This window comes from Hippopotamus amphibius, chromosome 8 (genome assembly GCF_030028045.1).
Source record: "Hippopotamus amphibius kiboko isolate mHipAmp2 chromosome 8, mHipAmp2.hap2, whole genome shotgun sequence".
NCBI classification, from domain to species: Eukaryota; Metazoa; Chordata; class Mammalia; order Artiodactyla; family Hippopotamidae; genus Hippopotamus; species Hippopotamus amphibius.
The window spans coordinates 4,180,598-4,195,857 of NC_080193.1; the positions used below are offsets into that span (position 1 = coordinate 4,180,598).

Here is a 15,260-nt window from a genome sequence, read left to right on the forward strand (position 1 = left end):
GGCCGGCCGCCACCTCGCTCCCTCCGCTGCCCCCGCGCCCGGGACCCCCGGCTGCCCCTGTGTCGTCTGCTCGCCGGTTCGGCCATGGGCCCCGCCGTTCGCCCCGCGCTGAGGTCGCCGCCGCCGCCGCCGCCTCCGCCGCCGCCGTCGCCCCTGCTGCTGCTGCTGCCCCTGCTGCCGCTCTGGCTGGGCCTGGCCGGGCCGGGGGCCGCGGCGGACGGCGGCGAGCCCGCGGCCGGGGCGGGGCGGGGCGGGGCCCGCGCCGTGCGGGTGGACGTGAGGCTGCCGCGGCAGGACGCGCTGGTGCTGGAGGGCGTCCGCATGGGCCCCGAGGCCGACCCCGCGCTCCCGCTGGGCGGCCGCCTGCTGCTGGTGAGCGCCGCTGCGCCGTATGGCCCCCGCGCCGCCGTAGACCCCGCACCCAGAGCCAGTCTCCATCCTGGACCAAGCCCTGGCAGCCCAGCGCCGCTTCCCCAGGCTGCCCAGGCCCCCAGCCTTCCGGCTTCCAGAATCTCAGCTCAGATGCCCTTCTTTCCAAACAAGTTCCCAAACCCTGGCCTTGCATCCCTTGTGTGCCCGATCCCGCTTCCTCCCCCTCCTCCCGCTACCCATGGCCCCTCGCCCCGCAGATGGACATCGTGGATGCTGAGCAGGAGGTGCCCGTAGAAGGCTGGATTGCAGTGGCATACGTGGGCAAGGAGCAGGAGGCCCCGATTCGGCAGGAGAGTCAGGGCAGCGGCCCACAGGCCTGTCCCAAGGCTCTGGTTCAGCAGGTGCAGGGGGTGTATGTGGAAAGGGGGCTGGGGGAAGGGTTTTCAAGGCAGCCCGCTAGAGCCAGACTACCAGGTGGGCCCCTAAGGAGCTTCCAGAGAAGCCCTGGGCCTGGGTGGGGCAAGGGACCGCAGGTGTAGACTGGAGTCAGTGCGGTTGGCAGCGGGGAGGTGGGAGGAGGCCAGAGAGAGTCGGGAAGCTCCACCAGGCTCTGAGAGTGTCCGCTGGGGAGTTCCTGTGGCGGTAGGTGGGCCTGCCCAGCTTGGACCAGGGATGTCACAGTGTTGTTTGGGTCCCACAGAGCATCTGGGGGGAAGGTGAAAGGAATAAGCGTTTCTGCCCTTCACCTCAGGGAGCTTATAGCTGGTCTGTCCACAGGAAGTGCTCACAGCAGAGCCAGGAGCTGAGAATGACTGTGGCCACAGGTGGTGAGACAGGTGTGTGGACAGGGTGTGTGCTAGCCTCTGCCTCTGTTCTGCAGATGCGGAGGGCGCTCTTGCTGGGAGCCTCTGCCCTGCTCCTCCTCATCTTAAACCACAACGTGGTCCGAGAGGTAACCTGGCTCAGGCTCTGGGGGGCACGTAGGCCGGGGAATGGGGGCCCCGGGCTGGCTGACCTCCGTGTCCCCCACAGCTGGACACATCCCAGCTTCTGCTCAGGCCAGTGATTGTCCTCCATCACTCTTCCAACGTCACCAGGCTGCTGGAGGCACTGCTGCAGTGAGTCGGGGTTTGGGCTTCAAAGGACGGGGATTGGGTGCTAGGGTCCCTGGCTTTGCTGTGGGCTCAAGGGTCTTGGGACCAGGCCCTTTCCTGTTAGTCTGAGACTGTAGCCTCCTGGTCTGAAAAGGGGGTGAGGGGACTGGAAGGAGGTGCCAGGGCCTGGAGCGAGGAGGCTGTTTTATGGGCGGAGGTGATTGGCCCCAACAAGGAGGAAACCGGATTCCTGACTCCTTCCCTGTGCTTGTGGGCCTCCTTGGCCGGCTGTTATGAGAACTGGAAAAACTGTTAGCTGGGAAAGGCCTGGGGGCCAGAGCAGAAGGGTTGTGGGGGCTGGGGTGGGCGGGTCTGGGCCTTTTCTCCCAAGAGCCCTTCCATCTGGCCTCTCTGGCTTTCCCTCTCAGGAGGACCCAGGCCATGGCTGAGATCACCAGCGGAGAGTCCCTGTCGGCCAACATCGAGTGGAAGCTGACCCTGTGGACCACCTGTGGCCTCTCCAAGGACGGCTACGGAGGATGGCAGGACTTGGTGTGTCTGGGAGGCAGTCGGGCCCAGGAGCAGGTGGGTACGTGGGGAGAGGAGGCAGGGGTCGAGGGGCCACACACGTGCTTGTCTCAAGTCCTGTGGCCTCTTCCTGCCCTGCTGGGGGGAACCGCCTCTTGCACCTCCCTGGGCTGCTGTGAGCGTTCAGGGGCTGGGTGGGTGCTCAGTGTGGTGCCTAACCAGAGGTCACGCACAGTCAGCGTTAGCTGCTGCTGCTGTCACGTCCCTGTCCCGCTCAGAAGCCTTCTTTGACTCCCCGTCAGCTGCAGAATGAAGTTCAGACTCCTCACCTGGCTTTCACAGCTCTCCTGATCACTCACCCTGTTTTCTCCATCTTCTCCCTACACTCTGGCCGCTCCGTGCCATTTACCATCCTCCACACACGCCCTGGTCTCCTGCCACTGGCCTTGTCCATGCTTGGCTGTAGGCATGGACACCCTTTTTCTCCGTCTCCATATGTCCCAGTCCCGCCGGAGCCCTCACAGCTCGTCCTACTGCCTTCTTTGGAAAGCCTCCCTCACACCCTGGCCCCCAGCCCCTCTCTCCCGCTTCTAAATCACAGCAGCGCTTTGTCAGGCCCTTCATAGGCCTCTTAAGACAGCCCATCCCTTGTGGGTGTTGGGGGTTTAGACTTTGTCTCCCGAAGGCTGGGCTGTGTGTTGTTTGTCTCTGGATTTCCCAGTGCTCAGCATCGAGAGGGTCAAAGGTATTGTGCCTGCAAGCATTTCTCAAGTCCCCACTCTGCGGGGCTGGGGGCGCCACGCGAGGCAGCTTCAAGTCAGGCAGTCGGAGCGAGGCTTTGAAACCTTAGCTGGGCGATGTCAGGCTGAGTGTTTAGTTTTTTGGGTTTTTTGTAAGTTTATTTTATTTTTGGCTGTGTTGGGTCTTCATTGCTGCATGAGGGCTTTCTCTAGTTGTGGAGAGCAGGAGCTACTCTTAGTTGTGGTGCACGGGCTCTTCTAGAGCACGGGCTGTAGGTGCGTGGGCTTCAGTAGTTGTGGCACATGGGCTCAGTAGTTGTGGTGCACGGGCTTAGTTGCTCCGTGGCATGCGGTATCTTCCCGGAGCAGGGTTCAACTCCATGTCCCCTGCATTGGCAGGTGGATTCTTAACCACTGCATCACCAGGGAAGCCCTAGGCTGAGTGTTTAACCTCTCTGGTCTCTCGTTACTCGTTTGTGAACAGGGACAGCACACGGCCACAGGATTGTTGGGACCATGTACATAAATCTCACGGCAGGCGCTGAGCAGATGGGTGGCTTCTCTGCTACAGTATCTTTATTGTTATAAGTGCTTGAATAAGCCAGCGGTCACCGAAGAACTTCTGATGTTCTAGGACACTTGGGGCTCCATGAGAAGGGCTGTGGAGGGTACAAAAGGTCTGGAAGACCTAGCCTCTGCCATCGAAGGGCTCAAAGACAGGGAAGAGGAACTGTTACATGGAGGCGGCCTTGGCAGTGCAGCCCAGACAGCAGGATTTCCTTTGAAAGCAGCATGAACCGCACTTCTGCGGAGGGAGTGGGCAGTGAGGTTGCTGGAGTGGAAGGAAGGGCTTTCTGGAAGAGGAGGGAGCCCGCCGTGTCCCCCTGGAGGGCAGCCCACGCGGACTTCTGGGCGGGGCAGGCACTTGGTGAGGGGCTGTCAGGTGAGAGGCTGGGAGGAGGTGCGGGTGAAAGGCTGGAGCTTGGAGAGGAGCAGGCCAGGAGCTCACCCAAGAGGCCAGGAGGTGGGCACGTACTGCAGGTTAGGTCCGGCTGGCTGGTTGTGAGGGCAGAGCTGAACAGCCTTGGCCTCGCTGCTGGCCGGGTTGGGCCGGTAGAGGTGTCAGGAGCCGCGGTAGCTGAGGTGTCTGAAGGACAGCTGGAGCTAACTCTCAGCCCTGGGGCCCCGTCAGCGTTCCTCCAGCCTCTGGGCATCCAGAGCGAAACAAAAGCAACATCTTGTGACCCTGACAGCACCCAAGCTTGCCCATCAAATCACTTCTTGGCCCCTCCCCCACCACATTGGTGGTTGAACTTCAGCATTGTCTGGGAAGAACACAGTGGCAGAAAGCTTTTAAACGATGCATTTATTAGTTGTGACACGTCCCCAGGCCCGCGCGCCGGTGGGTGAGTGGCCGGGTCTTTCTGTCTCCGCCGCATCATTTCCTGAGCCAGCTGTTGAGTAGTCACTGCCTGGCTGCCACACTGGATGTGGTGGGGGTTCAGTCTCGGTCAATGTGTCCCCCAGTCTAGGTCAGTGTGTCCCCCCAGGGGCCTCTCACAGGGAAAGTGAGGTACGTTAGACATGGTTCCCTCCCACCAGCGGGAGCTGGAGGACGGCTGAGGGCAGAGTGGGTGGAGGAGGGTGGCAGGGGAGGCCAGGGGTGAGCATTTGCCCTGCAGGGGTGGTCCGGGAGAGCTTCCAAAGCAAGGGGTGTCCAAAGCCATACGCCAAGGGAAGGCGCGCAGAACAAGATAGTGAATTCCCAAGGCTGGGAACAGTGGGGAAAGGCACCGACGTGGGAGGGGCGGGGAGCACGGGATGCTGGGGGTGGGCGTGGTGGGGCGATGGGTAGGGGTGGAGCTCAAGGGCCTGGCGGGCCAGCTGCAGGCGGGGGACGGGGAGGGGAGCATCACAGGGAAGGGGTGCTGTGTGTGAGACCCCTGTGGCTCTGGGTGGGAACCGGCGGGCCAGGCGGGAGCAGGGCACCTGCAGAGCAGCCGAGCGGGGAGCAGAGGAGGGGCGTGCGAGGCCTCTAGGGAGTGAGGCCACAGCGCCTGGGGACTAGCGCCCTCTCAGGCTGTGAACGCTCAGCCTGGATGGGTGACAGCAGCCAGGACAGCAGACCAGGAGGAGCGCCGGGTAGGGGTGGGGTCCTGGGCTGGGGGAGCCTGTGAGGCTGCCAGACAGACGCTTCTGTGAGTGCACAGACAGCAGGTTTGTTGCCTGGGAGCGGCCTCGGCTGGGCACCAATATGGGGCAGGCCTTGGGAGAGCACGGGAGGGCGGGGGGCCGGCGGCTTCAGAAGAGGAAACCTGGCGCCTCCAGGGTCGTGGTGCCCAGGGACCTCACCTGCCCGGTCCTCAGGGTGGATTTACTGGGGGAAGATGGTGGGGTGGCCCCAGTGCCCCTGACACCCGCTCCCCTCCCCAGAAGCCCCTGCAGCAGCTGTGGAATGCCATCCTGCTGGTGGCCATGCTCCTGTGCACAGGCCTTGTGGTCCAGGCTCAACGGCAGGCGTCCCGGCAGAGCCGGCGGGAGCCCGGAGGCCAGGTGGGAGCCAGCCCTTGGGGGCCCTCGGGAGCCCTGGTGGCCCCAGCCCTCGAGAGCTGTGCTTACCCTTCCCCCACAGGTGGACCTGCTCAAGCGCCGGGTGGTTCAGAGGCTGGCGTCCCTCAAGACCCGGCGTTGCCGGCTGGGCCGGCCGGCACAGGGCCCCCCGGAGCCTGGTGCCGAGACCTGCGCCGTGTGTCTGGATTATTTCTGCAACAAGCAAGTTAGTGCCCTGGGCAGAGGCCAGCCTTCTGCCGACCTGTGACCCCTACCCTGCTCCCAAGAGACCAGGCCTTCTCCCAGCCCCACCGGAGCGCTGAAAGCAGAATGGGGCTGGGGGCAGGTCACAGGGGCTTCCGCTCCCCAGCTCAGGTGAGGGCACGGGGCCTGGCACCCCCTCTGGAGGCCTGTCCCTGTGGCCTGAGCCCTCCCCCACTCCCCCCCGACCCTGCAGTGGCTCCGGGTGCTGCCCTGTAAGCATGAGTTTCACCGAGACTGCGTGGACCCCTGGCTGATGCTCCAGCAGACCTGCCCACTGTGCAAATTCAACGTTCTGGGTGAGCACCCAGCGTGGGGGCCTTTCACCAGCTCTACCTGGTTCCCACCTGACACCTCCCTTCCTGTTATTTTTCCTCCTCTCCTGCAGGGAACCGATACTCAGATGATTAGCTGCCCTGGCTAGGTCTCTGCACGTGGGGAAGGGACCCCTTCTGCCTGCACCCTGGGCCTGGGCCCTGGGCGCCTGGAACAGGATGTCGGGGGACAGGGCAGAAAGCCCTGTGGATGGAAGGAGAGATGAGGCCTCCCCTGCTGAGGGGCCAGGCGCCCACCACATCCACACTGAGATGAAGGGACCACAGCACCCAGGCTGAGGATGCAGGGTCCAGACCTAGCAGGAAGAGAGGCTGCTTTTGGGCCTTTCTGTGTCATCCTTGGGTGTCTGTCTGCCCCAGGGAGCAGGCAGCCCCCAGGACCCCAGGCAGGGGTCTAGGGAAGAGGGTGTGGGCAGCGCTGCTCTTCCCAGGGCTCTGGGCGCTCTCTGGCCTGCCTGTCAGGGCATCCCTGGGGCTGAGGCTGCAGGGGCCAGGTTTTGTGCTTATTTATTGGGGGTGGGTTGGGGGAGGAACTGTCTGGCCTTGGGAGCACCCTAGCCTGACCATCTTTCAGGACACATCATGGTCAGCGCTATCATGTTAAACCTGGAGGCCCTCTCACTGCCTGCTGCCTTTGGTCCCTTGGCCTGTCCACCTAGGCGCCCTCTTGGGGCCTGGCAGGGACCGGAGGCCTTAGAAACCATCGAGTCCTGTGCCTCTCCGTGGGGCTACAGGTTGCTGACCAGGATACTTGAAGCCACAGGAAAAATGTGGTACATCTTCCAGGGACATCCATTTTTTTTAGATGTGGGGTAGGGAAGGTTTAATATTAAAATAAACATGGATATATTTTAACATAAGATGTAAAATTTGTGTGGCTCTTTTAAAATAAACATGTCACTTTGGGGTCTACACCAGTGGGAGGTGGACTCTAAAATGGCCCCTAAGGTCCCTGCAGCCCCCATGAACGTGCCTTGTGTGACCCTGGAACTGCAACGCTGATGGACTTAGGTTATGTTATGTGGCACCATTGACCTTAATGTGGGAAAGCATCCAGGTGGGCCTGACCTAACCACCTGAGCCCATTGATAGCAGAGTTTTCTTCAGCTGATGGAAGGGGGAGGAGTCAGAACTCTGAACCATGGAAGGGATTCAATGCCTGAGAAATTCTCTGTTGCTGACTTGAAGATGGAGGGGCCACGTGGCAAGAAGTTGGACGGCCTCTCAGAGCCAAGGGTGGCCCTGACGGGGGGTAGCAGAGAAATGGACCTCAGCTCTACAGCTGCAAGAACCAGAGTTCTGCCAACACTCAGAATGAGCCTGGATTCTGCCCCAGTGCCTTTGCAAAAGGAATGAAACCTGCCAGATGCTTCGATTTCAGCCTTGTGAGGCTCTGAGCAGAGAACCCAGCCACACAGGGCCCGGACGTCTGACCTACGGACCTGTGAGCTACGGAATGGATGCAGAGAGGAGCCGGGCTATGACAGGTCCTTCCCCTGCACTTGGCCTTGGGCCCCCTGCCTCAGGGAGCTCACCTGAGGGCTGGCTTTCACCTGTGAGGGGCCCAGTCCAGACAGCCCAGATTCCCTTGGCAAGCCCCTGGGCTCCACAGAAGCAAGACTTGGGCAGCCCATGAGCTGGCCTTGCCAGTTCAGCTACACACACAGGCCTTCTTGACCTTTCTCTATAAATGGAGGTGCTCTACTTGTTGGCCTCCCGGCCAGGGAAAACTGTCATAGAAAGCCAAGAGTGTCCCCCATCCCACCCCACCCCCAAGGTCTTAACGCCTGTCCTTCACAGGGGAGGTGGCTCAGGGTAGGCTGGAGGCTTCGTGAGGAAAACCGGACTACTGCGGGCCTGGTGTGGCTGGTGGCATCAGTGCCCGGGCCCCAAGGGACAGGCCTGGGAAAGCAGGGTTGGCTGGAGTGTCCCGCTCTCTGGCTGGGTGAAGCCTTGCCCTGCCTTCAGTGGCGTCCTGGGGATCCAACCTCCTGAATTTAGAGAAACCCTTTGTGACTCGTGTTTCCTGAAGGTGAGGTGTTCCGCAGTGAAAGGAGGGCTGACTTTCTTGGGTCCTTAACATCCCCGACCCCAGGCTGACAGTTGGGTGGCTTCTGCCTGCCTCTGACTCCTTCCTTGCTTCGGGTGTCCTCACCGGGCCCACTGTGGCGGCTGCTCTCCTTACCCTGCACACCCCCTACCCTGACCCTGCTCTGTATTGGTGGGGGTCACTGAGTCCACATTACCTCTTAGCCTTTGCTCTGGGGATCAAAAGACTGCCTTTCACATGTGCTAGAAGCTAGCCAGGTGCTAGAAGCTTCTTTCTGCCCTCAGTGTGTCCTCTCCCTGTTTGCCCCTGTCAGGAGGGAGGCAGGAAGCTCCCGTTTACTGAGGGTGCGGAGTGTGCCAGGCCTCTGCTGGTCGGTGACCCACATGGCTGGGGACTCAGGACAGGGAAGGAAGGCGTCTTCCCCGCGGAGCCAGTGCAGTGAGGCCAAGGTCGCTGTGAGCAGATGGCCTGGGCTTTATTACATGGAGGTGGTTGCCAGCTACCCTCCCTCCAGCCCCACCCCACTGCCGGCTACGTGGGCCGCTCCTGGGGCGGGTGTGCAGCGCCGGCCTGGCCCCGGCTTGGTGATAGTCTCCTCCTCAGCCTGGCCAGGGCCCTGATGGGGTTCTGGGCACAGTTGGTCGAGTGGGTCATGTCCTCCAGGGAGGACCTGCTGGGCTGACTGTGGGGCTGCTGAGGTGGGGACGCCCGGGGCTGGCCTGGCAGGGTCCTGCCTGCACTGGCTGTCCTGCTGCCAGGTGAGTGCCGCCTGCCCAGGGGCCTGCGGAGGAAGGACCAGATGGCAAGATGCCCTGTGAGCGAAGGGGAACACCACACCCTCAAGTGCCCGCCTCCGAGAAAGCCTCACTCACCCTAGGGATGCTCTCTGGGCCTGGGCTGGGGGCGCTGCTCCCTGGATTCCCTTGGTGGGAGGGGCCCAGAGCTGGTCCTGTGGGATCAGCTGCAAAGAAAACCAAGCTCAGAAAGTTCCAGGAAACCCTGTGCAGTGAACAGAGAGGGTGCCATAGAGGAGCAGGGAGGGCCTGAACCTGTAGCCACAGCCCCTTCCTCTGAGGGGCAGGGCTGGGGAAGCCTTCCGGGGCCTGTCCTCAGCTGTGGTAAGTGTGAGAAGGTTTGGTTTCTGACAAGGCTCCTGGTGCACTTGAAGTAAAGGTTCAAAGGGCTCAAGGGGGGATTGGAATCTAGAAGACACTGTAACATCCTCATGCCTTCCTGAAATCCTGCAAGACAGTCCACACAGCACAGCCTAAAGCCACCTGCCATGAGCCCCACGTGCAATGAGTCCCCGGCGAAGCTGAACACCTCTGCTGGGTTGGGGGCCTCTTCCAAGTACCCAAGGGCTGACCCCTCTCGGGTCGGGGAGCCACGCTGCCCACCTTGAGGCCCCCCTGCTGGGCCACCTCCCGTATCTTGGACAGCATGGACCGCAGCCGCCCATTTTCCTCCTGCAGGACCCGGATACGGATGTTGTTGGCCTGCACCTGCCTCTCCATGTCGTCCGTGACGTTGCCAGAGCCTGCGGGAACACACTATTTGATACCTCACCCCATCAGATCTGCCTCTTGTGGCCAATGGTACAGGACCTCAGAGGGCAGGCACGCCAGCTTGTGTGTGCCTGGGGTCCCCTGCTGGTGGCCATGCAGGTGGGCGGGGTCAGCACAATGGACCTCCCACCTCATCTTCCTTCTTGTCTCCCCCACTCCCTACCCCCCTGCCTGCTGGGAGGTGACCGCAGCCTTGCAGAATTTGAGAGCTGGAGGAGATCTGGAGCTCACCGAAGATCTAGCAAATAGGTAAGAAAGTGAAGCTCTCCCAAGGCCACCTGTTTTCGGAGGCCCAAGAGACAGTGACTCATCCAAAGTCACAGCCAGCTCTTGGATGTGAGTCCCAAGAATTTAGCAAGGATGTTCCTTCTCACTGCTGGGGGGACAGATGCGCCCCTGACTCTGTGAACCCAGGCAAGTGCTGCCTGCTCTGGTTCTCGGTTTCCTGACTTGTCACAAGGGGCTGCTACCTGCCTTGCCAGGCGGTCGGCAGGGCAACACAAGGGCCCAGTGCTCAGAAGTGATGACTTACCGTGATCTGCTAGACTGCAGCGACCATCCCTACAGTGGGTGATCTGCATGCGCGTTCACCCAGAGCTTTAGGGGGCGGGAGGGGTTGGGACAGGAACCCAGGTCACCTGGCAGCCAGTCTTCCACTGAGACAGGTCCCTAGCACTCCCGTGCCACGGGGTCCAGGACACTGGACAGTTGGGGCTGTGCCCTTGGAGCTGGCCCCATGGTGTGGTCTGGGGAGATGCCAGGACAGGGGATGTGGAAGCCGAGCGAGGACTGGCCTGTGACGTGGTTAAGAGCACAGGCCACAGAGGTAGCCAGACCTGCCTCAGGATTTGGCTGTGTGACCCTGAGCAGTCACCTCCCCTCTGAGCCTCTGCGTTCCCATTCGCACGGAGGAGTGGACGACCCACAAAGCACTGGGACCCCTGCTCTACCACGCTTGCTGTGGACCCCAGTGTCCGGCCCTGATGAGCCCTCAGCTGCCCGCCCTGGGCCCCAGCGTGCCCTCTGCACCACGCCCGGGCCCCTACTTTGGATCTGGGCCTCCACAGGCCTGTGTAGGTCTGGGAAGGCCACCAGCAGCCTCTCCCGCTCCCTCAGCTCCGTGAGCTCCCGTTCCAGCTCCGAGATGGTCAGCCGCAGATCCGTGGTTGCCTGCTCCAGGCCTTGCTTCTCTCGCTGTAGGCTCTGCAGCAGTTCCTGGGGCAGAGGAGGCTCAGAGCTGAGGACCGGCTCCCAGCCCCCCGGGGACACCCCTTCACCTCCACCCCCAGGCAGGGGGCAGGCCTGCAGGCGCTTAGCTGGCCAGAGGTTCCTTGGGAGAAAGGGAAGAGCCACCCCCACCCCCTCAGCCTGCCGGGTCGCACCTGCTGGGCCCGGAGCTGGCACTGCCCCTGCTCCCTCTCGCTCTGCACGCTCTGCAGCTGCTCCTCCACGTGGACACGCTGGGCCTCGGCCTCGTCCAAACTGCCCCGCAACTCCTCGCGCTCCTGGTCCAGGCGGTCCAGCTGCTGTAGCAGAGCTCGCTGTTTGGCCTGCAGGGACTGAGCCGGGATGGGTGGAAGGGAGGCCGTGAGGCTCAGGCCCAGCCACGCAGGACACAGGCGGTGACCGTGTCCAAGTCCATCTCCTTGTCCTGCATCTGTCTGTGCACATGCGTGCCGTGGAAGGGGCGGAGGAAGAAGGGAGCAGACCCCAACCCCAGCCAGGCCAGGACCCCCGAGCTTACAGACCCCACCCCCTGGAAAGCAGCTGGCCAGCTCCCATCAGCTTTGCCCCACTTCTTTCCAGTCACAGTCACCACTCAGGAACTCTTCTCCTCAGGTCTCCAGTGTCTCCCCTCGACCCATCCGTGGAGCCCCGTCTCTCCCTGCAGCCTTCGTTGCAGGAGCCCAGGTGCGGACAAGGCCCCCAGCCTCACCTCCTGGTGGCGGACCATGCTGTCTACACGAGCCTTCTCCTTGTCCAGCTCTGTGCTGGCCCAGCGGATCTGCTGGCTGGCCCCGTCCAGCCGCCCCGCCAGCAGCTGCACCTGCTCCTCCAGCTGCTGCACCTGCCTCTCGGCCTGCGCCCTGTGCTCAGCCTCCTCTTGCAGCTGCTGGGCCTTCATCTCTGCAGGGTTGAGCGGGCGTGGGAAGGGACAGCGTGGGGAAGACCTGGGGAGCCCCTGCACCGCCTCTGACCCGGGACAGGGCCTGGGAAGGGGGGGAGGTGGTCACAGCAAGTCTCTGGGCCTCAGTGTCCTCAGCCACAAAACGGGGCTCTGAACCCTGCCTGAGGTGGGTTCTGAAAACAGAAGGTCCTCTCTGGGTGGGAGGGGGGCATCACCCAGCGGGGTGGGAGCCAGGCCCAGCCTCCTCTGGTTCCCTTTAGCTTTGCCCCCGAAGCCCAGGAGACAGAGACAGAGGGCGCTGGCTGGGCCACCAAGCACAGGGTGCTGGGGTCAGGGCGCCACGGCAGGGCTCCTCACCCACGGCCTGCGTGGACTCCCGCTGCTGCTTCAGCTCCCCCTCCAAGGTGGCCACCTTCGTCCTGAGGTCACTGGTTTCTATGACAGCCGAGAGAGAGGCCCTTCAGAGGCTCCCTGGGGCCTGGCCAGTGGCCTCGACACCCCGTGCACCCTGCCGTGCCGTGGCGGCCCCGGCTGTGTGGAGGGGCACCTGGGCTTGCGAGAGGAGCTCTGGGGAGGTGCCAGAGGGCCTGGGCCCCCATCCACCCTGCTTCCTGGTGGCTGGCTGCCACGTGTGTACACCTCTCTGGGCCTCCGTGTCCTCCACGGGGCCGATGGTGAAGCTCGGAAAGGGCGGCGACGTGTCCCTCCCTCAGGCCCCCCAGCCTCAGCAGGAGCTGGCCCGCTGCGTCTCTCTGCCTGACAGCTTCTGCTGCGGCCAGAGGCGCCTCTGCTGCCAGGGGTGCCTGGGGGATGAACTCCCCAGGAGTCCCCTTCCTTGACCGACAGGAGTGAGTGGATGAACCCCCCGGCTCCCTCGCCCCTCTGTTGGGACGACTTGGACGTCTGTTCTACATAGGCTTCCGCCATCCCCAGAGGGAGTCCGCTCCAGCCACCCACAGTGTAACCGGCTTGACGGGCGCACCCCTTTCCCCTGCATCTGCTGCCCACTCCCAGCCCAGGTTTCTTCTGCACCAACTCCCAGGCCCTGCAGCCCTGTCGCGGGGTCTGCTCCTGGGGGAGTCCATGCTCAGGCTGCAGCAGAGCCTGGCACTGAGGGTCCGGCCTCGGGCACAGACCTGCGAGCAGCTGCCGCCTGTCGCGCTCCCACTGGGCCAGGCGCTGCTCGGCCTCGTCCACCTGTCGCTGCCGCGCCCCCTGCTCCTGCTGCAGGGCCTGCTCCAGCTCGCCCACCTGCTTCCTCAGTCTGTCCTTCTTCCCCTCAGCCTCCTCCAGCTGGGCCTTCAGGGGCCCCACACGCTGAGTGAGGGCCCCCACGTGCTTGCTGAGGCGCACCAGGTCTTTGCTTTGCTCCGCTGCCCAGTGGCCCACGGTGGCGGCTGGCAGTGGCCTGAGCCCCATGCTGTCCTGCACCAGATGCTGGAACTGGCCTAAGGACGAGGGCAAGTTCTGGCTCTGACACAGGCCGATGACCACCTTGCCCACCTCTCGCAGGCTGCCCTGGACGCTGGTGCACGCATCACAGGGCACCAGGGCCGTCTCCACGGTCTGGGAGTGGACACTCCTGGTGTTCTCGGCCGTCCTGGGTGGACACTGCAGGGAGACGCTGACAGGGGTGCTGTCCAGCTCTTGGCAGGTCTGGGGCAAGCCTGGCATTGGGGAGGGGGGCTCGATGAGCTTGGCAGTCACAAATTCGGGGTTCCTGGCTGGCTCGCCCTTGGCTGTGGGCTTGGAGGTGGGGGTCTTCCCTTGGTTTGCCCTTTTCTGTGGTCAGGAAAAGAAAGGGAAAGCAGGTGAAGGAGACGGGCCTGGGAGGAGACCAGCTCCCTGGGGATTTCTGTGACAGCAGCCTCTCCTGATGCTCAGATCCTCAGATGGTATCTGATACAAACGTGAGTGAGAGAGCGAGCCTTCTCCTTTCTGCTGCCTCAGTTTACCAAGCCCAGGCTCCATGCTGTTACACACATGGCACTGGGAGGGTAACACATGACAGACACAGCTGCTGGGTACTGGGCCCTTGCTTAGCGGACTCGTCTGCTCTCATGTCACCAAAGCCACTCTCAGCTTCGGTTTCCTTCCCATTACGGTGATGGTGGTCCTGCCCACCAGGTGGTTGTGAGGGTTCTGGGATAACCCAGAACACATGGGGCTCGTATAGGCACCATTCCCCAACAACGCCCCGGGAGGGGGGACTGCCATCACGCCCACTGTGCGGATGAACAAACTGAGGTTCAGAGTAGGTAGGATGTTTCCAAAGCCCCACAGTGTAAACTGCAGAACAAGGTGGCCCACATGGGACCCCCGAGGCCTGCACGGCTCACTGCTGGGCTGCATGGGCCTTGAGTGGGGGCAGCAGAGCGGAGCCAGCAGTGGATGCGGTGCACGCGGTGTGTGAGGCGGCTGGGGCAGGTGGGCGGGTGTGAGGGTGACTGCAGGTGGGGAGGGAGGTGGTCAACCCACCTGGGGGGCCGCCTGCTGGAGGAGCACGCCCAGGCGCAGCAGGCTGCTCCAGAAGCGCCGCACCGTGAGCCCCACGGACATGCAGGGCCCCACAGCCCGGGCGGGGGGCACCACCTGCTCCGAGCCGAGGTTCTCCAAGTAGCTCGCGCAGCTCTGAAGCAGCAGCAGGAGCCTGCGGGCAGAGACGGCAGAGTCAGCAGCTCCTCCAGGCCTCTGAGTGGTCACCCTGGCTTCTAACTGTCTCCAGGCAGGTCATCCCCAAACTGCCGGGGTCCCTGCCTGTCCGGCCCCCGTGACTTCATTAGCGTGCAAGGTCTGGAGCACACGGAGCCTGGGCTTCGGTCCCTAGGGAGTGGAGGCTGCCACCCGTGCTAGCGTGAATGACAGTGTAGACGTGTGGGGCTGCAGGCAAATCCACTGGTCTCCTTCCCAGCAGGAAGGAGGGTTTGGAGAACCACATGCCATGTCTGGCCCTGTGACACACAGAGGGGACAGCAGAAAGAGCCTGGGATGGAAACTCTGAGCAGCAGCTGCAGTGTCCTCGACACACAGAAACCCTAAGGAGGCAGCAGCCGTCAGAGCTGTGGTGTCACAGAGAAGAACAGGGTGGCCGGCAACTCCCTGAAGGTGGACAGTAAGATACACGGCACAGCACGACACAGGTGAGATGGCTGTGAGGGCCCTGAGCCAACCTGGCCCCCGACAGCACGCGTCAAAGGTGACTGTTGTCCCCGGTGTCATCACCCCTGCCCGAGGGGGATCCCGTGGCTGCTGCTGGTTGATGGGGTGGGGGACCAGGTGTGGTCGAGGCGCTCACCGGTCGATGACGAGCTCCAGCAGCACAGCATGGGAGAGCTGTGTGAACTCGGGGTCCCCTGGCACGTGGTCATAGTGCTCTAGCAGGGCCACCATGTCCAGGTCACAGGCCACGCGGTCAGGGAACTTCCAGGAGGGGAAGCGCACGGGCCCGGCACGTGAGAACACGTCCACGATGGCGCCCTGCAGGTCAGTGAGGTCCTTGCGCAGGCTGTCCATGCAGGCCTGGCTGCCCAGCAGGTGTGCCATCCTCGTGGTTCCTGGGGTGGGCAGAGGGGATCCCCATCAGCCTGAGCTGTGTGGCTGCTGCTGGAGGAAGCTTCAGAAAACCCCGGAAAGCCTG

At 62.9% G+C, this 15,260-nt stretch overlaps 2 protein-coding genes across 4 annotated transcripts; one reads left to right on the forward strand and one right to left on the reverse strand.

Annotated features, from left to right (window-relative positions):
• RNF215 (ring finger protein 215) lies at positions 1-6,864 on the forward strand. Of its 3 annotated transcripts, XM_057743799.1 has the most exons (9): positions 1-372; positions 630-773; positions 1,253-1,324; positions 1,405-1,490; positions 1,895-2,051; positions 5,168-5,287; positions 5,367-5,510; positions 5,742-5,844; positions 5,934-6,862. In XM_057743799.1, exons 1-9 carry the CDS (start codon positions 85-87, stop codon positions 5,954-5,956), a joined length of 1,137 nt encoding a protein of 378 aa, XP_057599782.1. In that variant the 5' UTR covers positions 1-84; the 3' UTR covers positions 5,957-6,862. The 3 variants fall into 3 exon arrangements, with proteins under 3 accessions (XP_057599782.1, XP_057599783.1, XP_057599784.1); XM_057743800.1 differs by lacking the exon at positions 1,253-1,324 and having other exon boundaries at positions 5,934-6,864; XM_057743801.1 differs by lacking the exon at positions 5,742-5,844 and having other exon boundaries at positions 5,934-6,863.
• A 1,575-nt stretch (positions 6,865-8,439) lies between these two features.
• Positions 8,440-15,166, reverse strand: CCDC157 (coiled-coil domain containing 157). Its single transcript, XM_057746212.1, has 11 exons — positions 14,919-15,166; positions 14,102-14,273; positions 12,760-13,405; positions 11,981-12,058; positions 11,432-11,622; positions 10,878-11,054; positions 10,516-10,710; positions 10,028-10,036; positions 9,328-9,480; positions 8,803-8,891; positions 8,440-8,711 (listed from the first exon to the last, which is right to left on the reverse strand). Exons 1-11 carry the CDS (start codon positions 15,164-15,166, stop codon positions 8,462-8,464), a joined length of 2,208 nt encoding a protein of 735 aa, XP_057602195.1. The 3' UTR covers positions 8,440-8,461.
• Between the last annotated feature and the right edge of the window lie 94 nt (positions 15,167-15,260).